Source organism: Haliotis asinina, chromosome 9 (assembly GCF_037392515.1).
Source record: "Haliotis asinina isolate JCU_RB_2024 chromosome 9, JCU_Hal_asi_v2, whole genome shotgun sequence".
Classification (NCBI taxonomy): domain Eukaryota; kingdom Metazoa; phylum Mollusca; class Gastropoda; order Lepetellida; family Haliotidae; genus Haliotis; species Haliotis asinina.
In genome coordinates, this window is record NC_090288.1 from 54,962,025 (window position 1) to 54,976,831 (window position 14,807).

Sequence of the window (14,807 nt, forward strand, 5' to 3'; positions counted from 1 at the left end):
TCGTCTGGCCACACTCTGTCTGCTGACTGGATGTCCAATAGTTTTGGCGCTTGATGACGTCACAATGACGTATTAGTTCTTCAAATGCAACACCCGTAGATGTAGGTCTTCATGTTGGGTAGAGACCTTCAGTGTATCACACTTTGGCCTGTCTGCAGTACTACCAGTCTGTCGTAGACGGGTGACAAGTCTTCCGATGCTGAATTTGCAACATCCCATGATCCTAGCCACATGCTTTTGTGCCTGTTCCCTTTGTAACGTACCAATTGCTCTCTCCCTCAGCTACGGTCCTAATCCTAGCCACATGCTTTTGTGCCTGTTCCCTTTGTAACGTACCAATTGCTCTCTCCCTCAGCTACGGTCCTAATCCTAGCCACATGCTCTTGTGTCTGTTCTCTTTGTAACGTACCGATTACTCTCTCCCTCTGCTACAGTGCTAATCGAGGCACGTTCCTGGTTGTCAATCGATAAAAATGATGTAAGAGAATAATCCCGGTTAGTTTTTATACCGTAATTTGATACGGGTAACTTTGTGCACAGTTTCCGTTTTATTCGTGTAAATTCGGATTTTTTTCCGCAAAATACGGAATGTAAGAGCAAATGTTTACTGGAAACAGACACGATGTAATCAAGACATGTGTTTTTAGCTATTTTCAAAAAGACTGACAATCATTTGGACAATTTACTGTCTTTTTCATTTTGGTGGCGTTTCTTTTGACCGCTAGTTTATTAGCGTAACATAATGGATTGTGGATGGTTCCCGAACGCTGATAAAGAAAAAAACATGGAAAAGACTACCACTTAAAAAAAGATAACTTACCGAAGGTCACAAGGGTCTGCAAATGTTTGGAACAGCCGGCCCGATACAATAACAACTTATGATGATAAAGCTTTACACTCGTTTCAAAGACAACACATTACAGTTTCTCAATGACGATCATCATCTTCTCAACTTCCACGTGCTTAACTGTGAGTGAGTGAGTATGAGTTTACGTCGCTTTTATCAATATTCTAGCAACATCACGGTTGGGGAAATGGGCATCAAACATCGTGCTCACGGGAAATAGGCGTGACCCGTGACATCGCCGTGACCAGCAAACACTTTACAAACTAGGCTAACTGACTGCACTACATGGTTATTTGTCCAAAGAACATTTATATATATATCTTTAGAAGGGTTACATATTTTGGTGAATTTGTAAATTCTGAAATCAAGGGACATGGATTGCATATATTGGTCTTTCATGCTATTCAGAAATAAGAAATTCCATACATTTATTCATGAAGTATGTCTCGTTTATAATGCAAGTTATGTTTGGGATTACATTTTCTTAGAAGGTACAGAATCAAGTACTGTTGTTAGGTTGAGTCTCTTCCGGAATCCGAACCTACACTCTCTGAGTTAGCAACCGAGCCGCCAGCTCACAAAGTCAGCGAACTAGCCCATCCAAACATAAAACCATTTTACGAGATCTTATACCTCGACATGTTTTCCGCTGAGTCATCTACATCATGAGAGTTTGTCATACTACAACACAATATATTACGTCTTCAGCGGCTGAACTGACATTTGAAACCTTATTTGCGAAAAAACCTGTTAATTGATTCACGTTTAAACAGGAACGTTCTTGTCAACTGCTCCGAATACCATGGAAGCAAGCTGTCATTAAAATGACGCAGTCCTTCCGAGCGTGTGGCACCATTAATAAAAACGTCAACGTCTGTGACGTCACAATGTTTGCACTTCACCCTCCACGGCCCGAAGACTGACTAGCGGATCTGTAGCCCAGCAATTCTATAGAATAAACGCCAATTCCACACAATGGTACACCCGACGCGAGTGTTCTTCATTAAGGGTGAAGTGAATAGTGGACTGACGCAACGACACGTCTCCGCCCGTGAGAAGCAATGTGACTACTTAATCACCACTAGTGATATAACATCTCTATGTAATCAGTGTATCGATCGGCGCCCGCTAATTGACAGGTGACAGGTACTGAAATAGCTCGCTGCCAAACATTTAGACAGTAATGCGTTATGTAAGCACGGTGACATTGTCCCAAGGGTGCAATTAGGCTCTCATTGGTGTCTTACAATTATGAGTAAACACTTATCGGTGTCGTGGTTGCTGCGTGGACGTTGACAACGTTGTTACAGCTGCTTGGGGTCACGAAATCAATGCTAAGAATGTTCGGTTGTATATTAAGACATATGCGAACTTAAAGGAATATGCCGCGTGGCGGTGGGGTAGCTCAGCGGTTAAAGTGTTCGCTCGTCACTCTGCTAGACCCGGGTTTCATTCTCCATATGGGAGACAATGTATGAAGCCATTTCTGGTGCTCCCCACCTTGATATTATATGAATATTGCTAGATGAGACGTAAAACTGAACTCACTCGGTATAACATACAGCAGACTGCTGGGGAATAAAACCTTCTTATATCCGTCAGTTCGGTATAAACATGTTTCTTATAAAAGTAGGTAACTGTATTTCTAGATTATTTCAGGGAAGTAGGGACACACTGTGTATGATCTAGCTAGCTAGCTATCAAATATTTGTAGAGCGCTAGGATCTAGTAGAACCACTCAAAAGCGTTAATACTGTGTTAGGACACGTGAGGTTGTGAAAACTAGCATTTCAGTTTTGTTATAGTTAGGTATGAGAAAATTGCTCGACTTCCATTTTCTGATGCCATCTACACAATGCTCCAAATGGGCACATGTTGATGTCCTTGATGAGTTTTCTGAAGGTCTGAATGCTAGATAATCTGGGTGTCGTCTGCGTATACGTGCTGAGCCCTGCCCTTTAACGCGTTTGCTTGTCACGCCGCGAACCCGGTTTTGATTCCCTGCATAGGTCCAATGTGTGAAGCCTATTTCTGGAGTCCTCGACGTGAAATTGTTCACATAATGCTTAAAAACAGCTTAAAACCAAACTCACTCATCATCTGTATATATATCTGAATTATCAGAAGTGTGGTATAAAAATATATCCCGCGAATGCCAGAGTGACTGGGTTGGGTTTTCTCTATTTTTAACAACATTCCATCAATGTCCGCTCCAGAGATAATCTGCACACATCGTACCCATGTGAGGAAATAAACCCGACCTTCGGAGTGAAGAGCGGGCGCTGTAACTACAAGGCTACCCTGCCGTCTCTGCAAATGCCAGATGACTATCAGTTACGCCGTGTCACATGATCATAACAGCAAACAGCACGTGGCCTTGACTGTTCACACGTGACTGTTCCTGCTCATCAACCAAAACCGCCGAACGGCAAATGCGGCACATCAAAGGCTAGGGAACCGTTACACGGCTCGTGAGTAACGGGAGTGTTCAATACGTACTGACAGCACCACGTGGAACACGGACCAGGTCCACTTCAAATTACATCACACTCTTAACACGTCATCGTTTATCTTGATTTTTCTAAATACAATTTACGTTCCGAGTTTGGCCATTTAATTGCTTATCACTTTGTCCAATTTCTCTTTTATTTTCATCACTGTCCGGTTCTTTAGCGGGTCAGTGGATAGATAATGGCACACTTGGAAAGGGCATTATTCTGATTTGTGGCTGTACTTAGTACTAGTCGTGGTGATAAAAGCGTCTGTGCGAGAGGCGTTGCTCCTAAGCAGGACAAACTTACCCGTTTCGTGAACACCTGGTGTTCTATCTGATTTTCAGTAATCCGTCCAAGTGGTTTTCACTGCTATTTTGCAGTTTGCGTCAAGGGGAATCTGTTTCTGTGAGCACCAAGACTGTTCTATAACGGTGACGTCTTGTATTTAGTTTAGTGAGCAATTGCGGTTCGCACGTGTCGAGAGTATACACTATATATCCTAATGTGTATTAATTCTTGAGTCAGCACTGTTTCACGTGACCAACACCTATAGTTCTCAAAACCTGTTTGGTCATTCTGTTCACGATTGTGCCCTTAAACCACTTGTAATACATGGTTCTGTTGGGGACGCATTTATTTCGGGTTAGTTTTGTTGAGCTTCATTGTGAAAAGCTTTGTCGTGAGGTTGACAAAAGTAATAATAAATCCACTGTAACGGTTCCCTCCATCATCTTAAAGTCTTCCTTGGATGGTAAGTGATAAAACCACTTTTAATAATTCCGTTCAACAAATCTACATCTCGCATCTGACAGCGGTATTTCCTCACCATATTCAAAGCGGTCTCAACCACTGACGGTACACAAGTAATTCATTGATCATATTGCTTTCTTCCTAATGTTCGACATTTAAGCTCTGCGAATCTGTAAGCCAAAGCAAAATGTATTAAGCCTGGAATTTAGTTATTTGAATTTCATGCACATTTTTACTTCCATATGCCGAATATTCTGTTTGTCTTTAAAGCAGATCCCTCGTGGATCTAGTTTTTACATATAATCAACTTTTTGAGTGATGCAGTCTGATTTTCTTTGTTACAAGTGGTTGACAAGATCCAACACGTTGCTGTCGGCGATGGGTTCTGACTTCAGTCCGAACAAGCCATCATTTGTACACAATATTCAACACACGCATTGCCATGATTAGCTTGCTCAAGACAAGAGTAAACTGTCACTTGCAGAACCGGATACGTGGGGGTCACGTGGTATACAAGGTCAAGTAGGGTTTTCAGGGGATATCTTGGAAGGTTCCTCGTGCTTTCCTCTGAGGGAATGAAGGACGCAACATTTGCGAACCAAAATAACTTAGTCTAGCTAATCTTCACACATGTTCGTGTTCTTTACTTGTATGATTATTCATTAAATAGCAGCAACTGGCATTGAAATACACGTGCTTGGAACACTTTACAATGAAGGGAGATTGATTGCTCAATGGGTGGAGTGCTGGTGTAGGTGGTTGTAACGGTTGGGGTGGGAGGTTGGGTGGGGCGTGTTGAATGGGGTAGGTTGGGGTAGGAGGGTTGCGGATGAGGTGTTGAGAGATGAGGATTGATGGTTTTTTGGAGCAGGTGCTTGAATGGCACGGGGGACTTGATATTAGTGTGGGTTATGGGTTTTATGGGGGTGATATGACAGAATGGGTGAGGGTAGGGGTGGGAATGGCATGCCTGAGGGTGGGGATGGTGGGGGTGCCGATGCGGGGTCGGTCGGATATGGGTGGGTATGAAGCTGTGGCCATAAACAACAAGAAGCCAGGTGGGCTCATAACTGCAACCAGTCCTACTCCACAAGTCTGAACATGTAAAATTGGGACATGAGACCTACTACAGACCACTAGGCGCAGGAGAGGAGCTATTACCCCCAGCGTTCTCCACCTGCCTACATGCTCCACCACCCTCGGGCTTCATTAAGGGCCATCTGACATCACAGTGCCGTTATATTAGCTGATAACGGAGACAAGACTCGGAAACAATCTCCTGATCTTGCAACTTGATGCATCGATTTATTTTTCTCAAGTCTTGACAAGTAAACGGAATCGTTGAAGAAAGACTGGGTTGCTCTTTAACTCTGCGTGGCATTGCTTTACGAACAGACTAAGTGCTGCTCAGCCCGCCTCTCCGTCGTCTCCGCGCTGTTGACAGGAGGGTGGGTGTAGTTAACTCACCTGATCGGGGTGGGTGGAGGGTGGGGGTGGGGGTGATGCGTCTCCCTGACCCACAGATTAAATATTAGTTACTTGGGAATCTTACGTTATGGGGCATGTATACTACTGAAACAAAGGTAAGAACATCCACAATTTGAAGGCTGTGTTGCTATGCCCACCAGTCATGCCTTATTAGCTATAGTCATAGTGTTTTTGGAACACCATATTTTGGATCAAGCGTTCCCATTTAACGCTGAATATATAGGTCCGAATAATGACACTGACGTTGGGAATTGATCCGCAAAATGACCCATCGTAGTCGACGTCGGGGATTTAATAGCAGGAAGTGGCTACCAGGTGGATTGTTTCGCTTGCTTTCGTAAAGCGTGATAATCGACATACAGCAACTAGCCCGACCAATATTAAACTATTAAACATTTTGCCCACCAAATTACACCATTAAAATAATTACTTCACTAAATAAATATATGAATACAAAATGAATAAATACGAATGAGCAACATCAATATCTAACATTCCCTCTCCCAAACACACGCACACACAGCAACAGAGACATTGAACATTCCTTCTTCCCAACACACGCACACAGCAACAGTAATATTAAACAATCAATCCTCTAAACACATGAACAAACAGCAACAGAAATATTAAACATTCCCTCCTCCCAACACACGCACACGCAGCAACAGCAAAATTGAACATTCTCTCCTCCCAACACACGCACACACAGCAACAGTAATATTAAACATTCCCTCCTCCCAACACACGCACACGCAGCAACAGCAAAATTGAACATTCTCTCCTCCCAACACACGCACACACAGCAACAGTAATATTAAACATTCCCTCCTTCAAACACACGCACACACAGCAACAGAAATATTAAACATTCCCTCCTCCCAACACACACACACACAGCAACAGAAATATTGAACGTTCCCTCCTCCCAACACACGCACACACAGCAACAGAAATATTGAACGTTCCCTCCTTCAAACACACGCACACACTGCAAAAGCACTATCTAACATTCCCTCCTTCAAACACACGCACACACAGCAACAGAAATATTGAACGTTCCCTCCTCCAACACACGCACACACTGCAACAGAAATATTGAACGTTCCCTCCTCCCAACACACGTACACACAGCAAAAGCACTATCTAACATTCCCTCCTTCAAACACACGCACACACTGCAACAGAAATATTGAACGTTCCCTCCTCCCAACACACACACACACAGCAACAGAAATATTGAACGTTCCCTCCTCCCAACACACGCACACACAGCAACAGAAATATTGAACGTTCCCTCCTTCAAACAAACGCACACACTGCAAAAGCACTATCTAACATTCCCTCCTTCAAACACACGCACACACAGCAACAGAAACATTGAACGTTCCCTCCTCCAAACACACGCACACACTGCAAAAGCACTATCTAACATTCCCTCCTTCAAACACACGCACACACAGCAACAGAAATATTGAACATTCCCTCCTCCCAACACACGCACACACAGCAACAGAAATATTGAACGTTCCGTCCTCCAACACACGCACACACTGCAACAGAAATATTGAACGTTCCCTCCTCCCAACACACGCACACACAGCAACAGATATATTGAACGTTCCCTCCTCCAACACACGCACACACTGCAACAGAAATATTGAACGTTCCCTCCTCCCAACACACGTACACACAGCAAAAGCACTATCTAACATTCCCTCCTTCAAACACACGCACACACTGCAACAGAAATATTGAACGTTCCCTCCTCCCAACACACGCACACACAGCAACAGAAATATTGAACGTTACCTCCTCCAACACACGCACACACTGCAACAGAAATATTGAACGTTCCCTCCTCCCAACACACGCACACAGCAACAGCAATATTAAACAATCAATCCTCTAAACACATGAACAAACAGCAACAGCAAAATTGAACATTCTCTCCTCCCAACACACGCACACACAGCAACAGTAATATTAAACATTCCCTCCTCACAACACACGCACACGCAGCAACAGCAAAATTGAACATTCTCTCCTCCCAACACACGCACACACAGCAACGGTAATATTAAACATTCCCTCCTTCAAACACACGCACACACAGCAACAGAAATATTGAACGTTCCCTCCTCCCAACACACGCACACACAGCAACAGAAATATTGAACGTTCCCTCCTCCCAACACACACACACACAGCAACAGAAATATTGAACGTTCCCTCCTCCCAACACACGCACACACAGCAACAGAAATATTGAACGTTCCCTCCTTCAAACACACGCACACACTGCAAAAGCACTATCTAACATTCCCTCTTTCAAACACACGCACACACAGCAACAGAAACATTGAACGTTCCCTCCTCCCAACACACGCACACACAGCAACAGAAATATTGAACGTTCCGTCCTCCAACACACGCACACACTGCAACAGAAATATTGAACGTTCCCTCCTCCAAACACACGCACACACTGCAACAGAAATATTGAACGTTCCCTCCTCCCAACACACGCACACACAGCAACAGAAATATTGAACGTTCCCTCCTCCAAACACACGCACACACTGCAAAAGCACTATCTAACATTCCCTCCTTCAAACACACGCACACACTGCAACAGAAATATTGAACGTTCCCTCCTCCCAACACACGCACACACTGCAAAAGCACTATCTAACATTCCCTCCTTCAAACACACGCACACACTGCAACAGAAATACTGAACGTTCCCTCCTCCAACACACGTACACACTGCAATAGAAATATTGAACGTTCCCTCCTCCCAACACATGCACACACAGCAACAGAAATATTGAACGTTCCCTCCTCCCAACACACGCACACACTGCAACAGAAATATTGAACGTTCCCTCATCCAAACACACGCACACACTGCAAAAGCTCTATCTAACATTCCCTCCTCCCAACACACGCACACACTGCAACAGAAATATTGAACGTTCCCTCCTCCCAACACACGCACACACTGCAAAAGCACTATCTAACATTCCCTCCTTCAAACACACGCACACACAGCAACAGAAATATTGAACGTTCCCTCCTCCGAACACACGTACACACAGCAACAGAAATATTGAACGTTCCCTCCTCCAACACACGCACACACTGCAACAGAAATATTGAACGTTCCCTCCTCCCAACACACGTACACACAGCAACAGAAATATTGAACGTTCCCTCCTCCCAACACACGTACACACTGCAACAGAAAAATTGAATGTTCCCTCCTCCAAACACACGCACACACTGCAAAAGCACTATCTAACATTCCCTCCTTTAAACACACGCACACACAGCAACAGAAATATTGAACGTTCCCTCCTCCCAACACACGCACACACAGCAACAGAAATATTGAACGTTCCCTCCTCCCAACACACGCACACACAGCAACAGAAATATTGAACGTTCCCTCCTCCCAACACACGCACACACAGCAACAGAAATATTGAACGTTCCCTCCTTCAAACACACGCACACACTGCAACAGAAATATTGAACGTTCCCTCCTCCAACACACGCACATACTGCAACAGAAATATTGAACGTTCCCTCCTCCAACACACGCACACACAGCAACAGAATATTGAACGTTCCCTCCTCCCAACACACGCACACACTGCAACAGAAATATTGAACGTTCCCTCCTCCCAACACACGCACACACTGCAACAGCAATATCTAACATTCCCTCCTCCCAACACACGCACACACAGCAACAGAAATATCTAACATTCCCTCCTCCCAACACACGCACACACAGCAACAGCAATATCTAACATTCCCTCCTCCAAACACACGCACACACAGCAACAGCAATATCAAACATTCCCTCCTCCCAACACACGCACACACAGCAACAGAAATATCTAACATTCCCTACTCCAAACACACGCACACACAGCAACAGCAATATCTAACATTCACTCCTCCAAACACACGCACACACAGCAACAGCAATATCTAACATTCCCTCCTCCCAACACACGCACACACAGCAACAGCAATATCTAACATTCACTCCTCCAAACACACGCACACACAGCAACAGCAATATCTAACATTCCCTCCTCCAAACACACGCACACACAGCAACAGCAATATCTAACATTCCCTCCTCCAAACACACGCACACACAGCAACAGCAATATCTAACATTCCCTCCTCCAAACACACGCACACACAGCAACAGCAATATCTAACATTCCCTCCTCCCAACACACGAACACACAGCAACAGCGATATCTAACATTCCCTCCTCCAAACACACGCACACACAGCAACAGCAATATTAAACATCTCCGATGACACAAGAGAACGATCTCACATCAGTATCGACTCTGTTGCAGCAATGGTCTGATGTTATCATTTTATTGCATGCGACACAGTACCTTTGTCAACACAGCTGTTTTGAATCAATCGGCATAACGTTCTTGAACACAAATGCATTCACATCAATTTATGTAAATAACCCTGATATTGATGAATAGTCGTCCTAACATTGTAGGTTCTGATATTCGTAACAATTAGAAATTATTCAAATTGACTGTCACACTTATTAAAATTTCGATGCACTTTACACTGATACCTCAGGTGGTATTTTTTTCATAATTTGAAGTCATGTCTTTTCAATCTTGATAAAACTGCTTCTAAGACTGCTACGGTCTAAGTTAAAAACTATCCAGCCAAAGATTTGCACATAGGGCCATACTGATCCTTTATCTTACAGAGGGTTTAACACTCACAGATTCAGTTATACTGTAATGTACTCACCCAGTAGGTACAGCCTAGGGCAAAAGTCACTGATATCTTAAGTGATGCACCAATGGTTGTAGCAGAAAATATCCCAAGAACACTATTTGATTTTCTACAAGGATCCACTCGAACGCATCTACGATATCAAACTGATAATAATAAACTACTGCATTTTCAATATTGACATTGTGTTCTGTTATTATTGAGAATTGTGTGCCAAAATCTGGAGTATGACCTTGATAGCTCGAATGACACTAGGGAAAGAGTGAGTTTATTTTTACGCCGCACCCAGCAATATTCAAGTTATGTGACGGCGATCTGTACATAATGGAGTCTAGACAAGACGACCCAATGATCTACGTCACGGGCACCGCGACTGGGAACCGATGACATGTGTTAACCAAGCGAGTCTGACCCCACTAGAAAATGAGTCACTGTTTTGCCATAATTGTTTCTATGAATAAACTACAGTTTTCTTTGTCTTGTGTTTAGATTTGATATTGGATTAATCCTTGGATCAAATAATGTTCTCTTTCAGTTTCTATGTTGTGGTTAATGTCTGCATATTGAAACCATGAAAACTATGGGGTGATTCGACTTGTATGCATTTGTGATTGTCTACAAACACAAACCATAATTCAGTTATGTCGTCCCTGCAGTCAGGCACTACATATGCAAATGCCAACAGGTGTGATTTTAATATGTGATAAACAGTTGGATTAGTGTTACAGTTTGATTGAGTCGTTTTGTACGTTGCGGCAGCTGTTTTAAACGACTCTTTGATCAAACGTTTCGCTTGAATAATTCATTTATTACATATTACGGTATATAATCACACGTGAGTCCACACGAACCATAGATATTGGACCCTGTGATTCTTATCTAGCAATTTCTACTATAAACTGATGTTAGGTTAAGCTGCTTGATTGCTAAAGCTTGCGTGTTAACATCAGGCTAAACTCACCATGAACTCTAGAAATATAATCAATGTGTGAGCATAACAGATGTGATCATGAAGCCACAGGTATGTACACAAACACAAATTAATGTGAGCGCGCGTGCGTGACCGCGTGTATGTGTACATGTGTGCTTTGCTTCAAACCGCACACAGCAACATTAAAGCTATATGAACTGTAAACAGCAACATTACAGCTATATGGACAACACTCGGCAACATTACGTCTATATGGACAACACTCAGAAACATTACAACTATATAAATTGCACCCACCAACATTACAGCTACATGAATCGTACTCAGCAACAGTACATCTATGTGACGCGGCCTGTATGTGACCAAGTGTGGACCAGACAATCAGCTGATTCACATTGTCAACTATCAGCACTGAAGGAGTAAAATGACTGGCTATAGACTACGTTATCGAGCCAGAAAACCCGACCTTTTACATTGTGTCTATATAACGGCCAGCATATGTTGCTGACAAACAAGTTTAATATTTACGAGCACAAAAACGTTGAAACATGTTCAACACTAGTCATTTTCATTTCCATACATTCCAGAAATGTTATGAAGCAAGATAAAATCTTATCCAATCCACAATATGCCTGTTATACTGTTGCTCTAAATCATCAGTAGCAAAGTGTAAACATTACAGATAATTTTATATTGAGCAGCAGGTGCTACCTCTTTTGTCTGATGCAACAAGGTGACAATATATTAGGTTTCATGTCTCCTTACGTCTATAGCCATGCCAACAAACAGTGAAAACAAGATCACTGTGTGTTCCTACAGATGGCCGTGAGGTGGCTGAGTGAGTGAGCTTTACGCTGCACTCAGCCATATTCCAGCTGTATGGCGGCGGTCTGTAAATGATGTCTGGACCAGACAATCCAGTGAGTAACATTTTGAGCATCAGTGTATGCCACTCGTATATGATGACGTGTCAACCAAGTTAACAAGCCTGACCACCTGATCCCGGCGACTGCCATACACACTGTACGAAAACATTTGCTGTAGCACACCAAACGCAAGCTCCAAAACACAATTGTGATGCCCCCATTAAAAACGTCACCGTCAAATAATCATTTCTTCCTTGTTTCAGTGTTACGAGTGTGTATTTTCTGTATATTTTGTTGTTAATTAAGTAATAATTATTATTGGGTCACAATGTTTAGCGTTTTGAATAATAAATATGGTAGTTCGGATTTCGTATGATAGATGATCCGCATTTTTAGGATTCTGGTTTTCCGGGAATTATCTGCCCTTGACTTCCTGTTTGTGTACTTACGGGAGACATTGTTTCGAGGGCATTCTACAGTGTTGGCGATGGCTCGAACTTTCGGGAAATTACTGAGTATATATATAAATGGTAGCTGCCGTGTTGTGAACGACACAGATTCACAGACTCCCATTCATATTTACTGGAGGATGTACATCATCGCCAACAATCCGTCAACGCCTGAATCTACATTAGCCGCCGTCAGACCGCTCGCTGTGTTTACATTCTATATCGCTGTTTCTCCCTCGTACTGAGACTTTGGTGAGTTTGCTATATTATATTTTGTGACCCATTGTCTTAGATTTTGTCGCATTTGTATTGTATTTGAAATCTGTATTGTGAAATTGACTTTGTATAACTTGCTCTCTTTGCCCAATTAATACAGAAGTTGAACGTTTACGACTTGTCTTTGTTCTGTTTTGCAGGGGATGTCTTACATAGTTTGTCACGGTTAATTCTTAACCGTAACATCAGATCTATCGAATATCAAACATAAGATTACACTTCTCTGCCTGCAAATTTAGCTGAGACAAAGAGTTCCATGCTAAATAATAGATCCATTTAGAATTATCTGAGCACGTCAAATATGTGTTTAATCATATGAGTTCAGGAGCACATGACGAAAGTTGCTTAACATTTTTCCAGGTGTCTTTCTCGCTTCGTTTGCCTACAAGCCACCTGTCACATACGACTGACCACAAGCCACCTGACGCTGTTTCACTACAAGCAACCTGTCCCTATGTTTGACTATAAGCCACCTGTCCGTGTTTCACTACACCTCTCGCTATGTTTGACTACAAGCCACTTACCTGCAGCCCTCCCAGTATGTAGAATGCTATAGGAACGTGGCTCATGTTCCGGTAACGGAAGACCTTCCGCGGCTGAGGGGGGATTTCGACGGAGACATTTTCCTTCCTCTCGACAGAGGTGTGGGGTTCGACGGTGTAACCGTCCACGAAGGGGGTGCAGTCCATGTTGAGGAGGAACGCTGAGGCTATCATTGGACTGACGAACGCCCCAAGACCGTAACAGCAGTGCATCGCCTGTAGACATGAACACGGAAACAGTGAGTGAGTGAGTGAGTGAAGTACGCAGTACTCTATCAATATCACGACAGGAGATACCAGAAATGGCCCTCACACAAACGACCCCCGGTAACAAAAGGGAAATCCTATGACTGAACATGATTTTTGAACGCCAATGTCTGTTATATCAAAACGTGTCAGTGAGTGAGTACAGTTTTACGTTACTTTTAGCAATATTCCACCAATATTACGGCGGGGACACCAGGGATGTTCTTTACACATTGTACCCATGTGGGGAATCGAACCCAGATCTCCGGCGTGATGAGGAAACGCTTTAACCACAATTCTACCCCACCGCCATCAAGGCGTGTCAGCATGACGTGGGATGAAAGCCCGAAGTAATGCTGTCGTGCTTTGGTCACCCTTCACTTTGGTATGAGGCCAGGCGCCGACTAACCTTCACATAAAACCACTTCGAATCAAGGATTCGCTGCACAGAGAACTGCGAAAATGCAGGGCCACCCATAACACCTTAACTACAGTCATATGAAAATATTCGGAAAATATATATCTTAATATATTTTGAGAAGTACGGATAGCAGCTCCCTTGACCTAGCTGTATTTTGTACTTATGCACCATCCGCATAGATACTGCTCTCAAGGTCATGACATCATCTCTTAGGCGACAGCTCACCTGTAGAAACGGACCGACGTTCTTGCCGAAGAGGGTGATCATGCGCAAGTTGGCGATGGTGTCGATGCAGCCCATACACCAGCCCATGATCATCAGCACCACGATGAGGCCGCCGAGGGTGTCACAGGCGGGGATGAGGACCATGGAGAATGAGACGCCGGCGGCCCCAACGAGAAGGAGGATATTATTCTGGACCCTGGAAATAAACAGGCACAATAAATATACATTGGTCTGAGAGTAATCAGGTACCGACAATATACGTAGATCTGGGAGTAAACAAACCCTGCAAATAATAGACATTATTAATCTGAGAGTAGACAGACACAATAAAGAAAAGTATATCTGGGAGTAAACAGACACTATAAATACACGTAGGTCTGGAAGTATACAAGCACTATAAACACAAGTAGACTTTGGTCTAAGAGTAAACAGGCCCAATGTATAAACGTAGGTCTAAGAGCAAACAGACCCAAAAAC

At 43.3% G+C, this 14,807-nt stretch overlaps 1 protein-coding gene across 1 annotated transcript in view; it reads right to left on the reverse strand.

The window, feature by feature from the left end:
• Positions 1-14,807, reverse strand: part of LOC137296575 (major facilitator superfamily domain-containing protein 4A-like) — a 96,686-nt gene that overhangs the window by 14,481 nt on the left and 67,398 nt on the right. Inside the window, exons 2-3 of the mRNA XM_067828380.1 lie at positions 14,331-14,526; positions 13,421-13,654 (exon numbers count right to left, since the gene is read on the reverse strand). Coding sequence (XP_067684481.1) covers positions 13,421-13,654; positions 14,331-14,526 — 430 coding nt within the window. The remainder of the gene's footprint in view (positions 1-13,420; positions 13,655-14,330; positions 14,527-14,807) is intronic.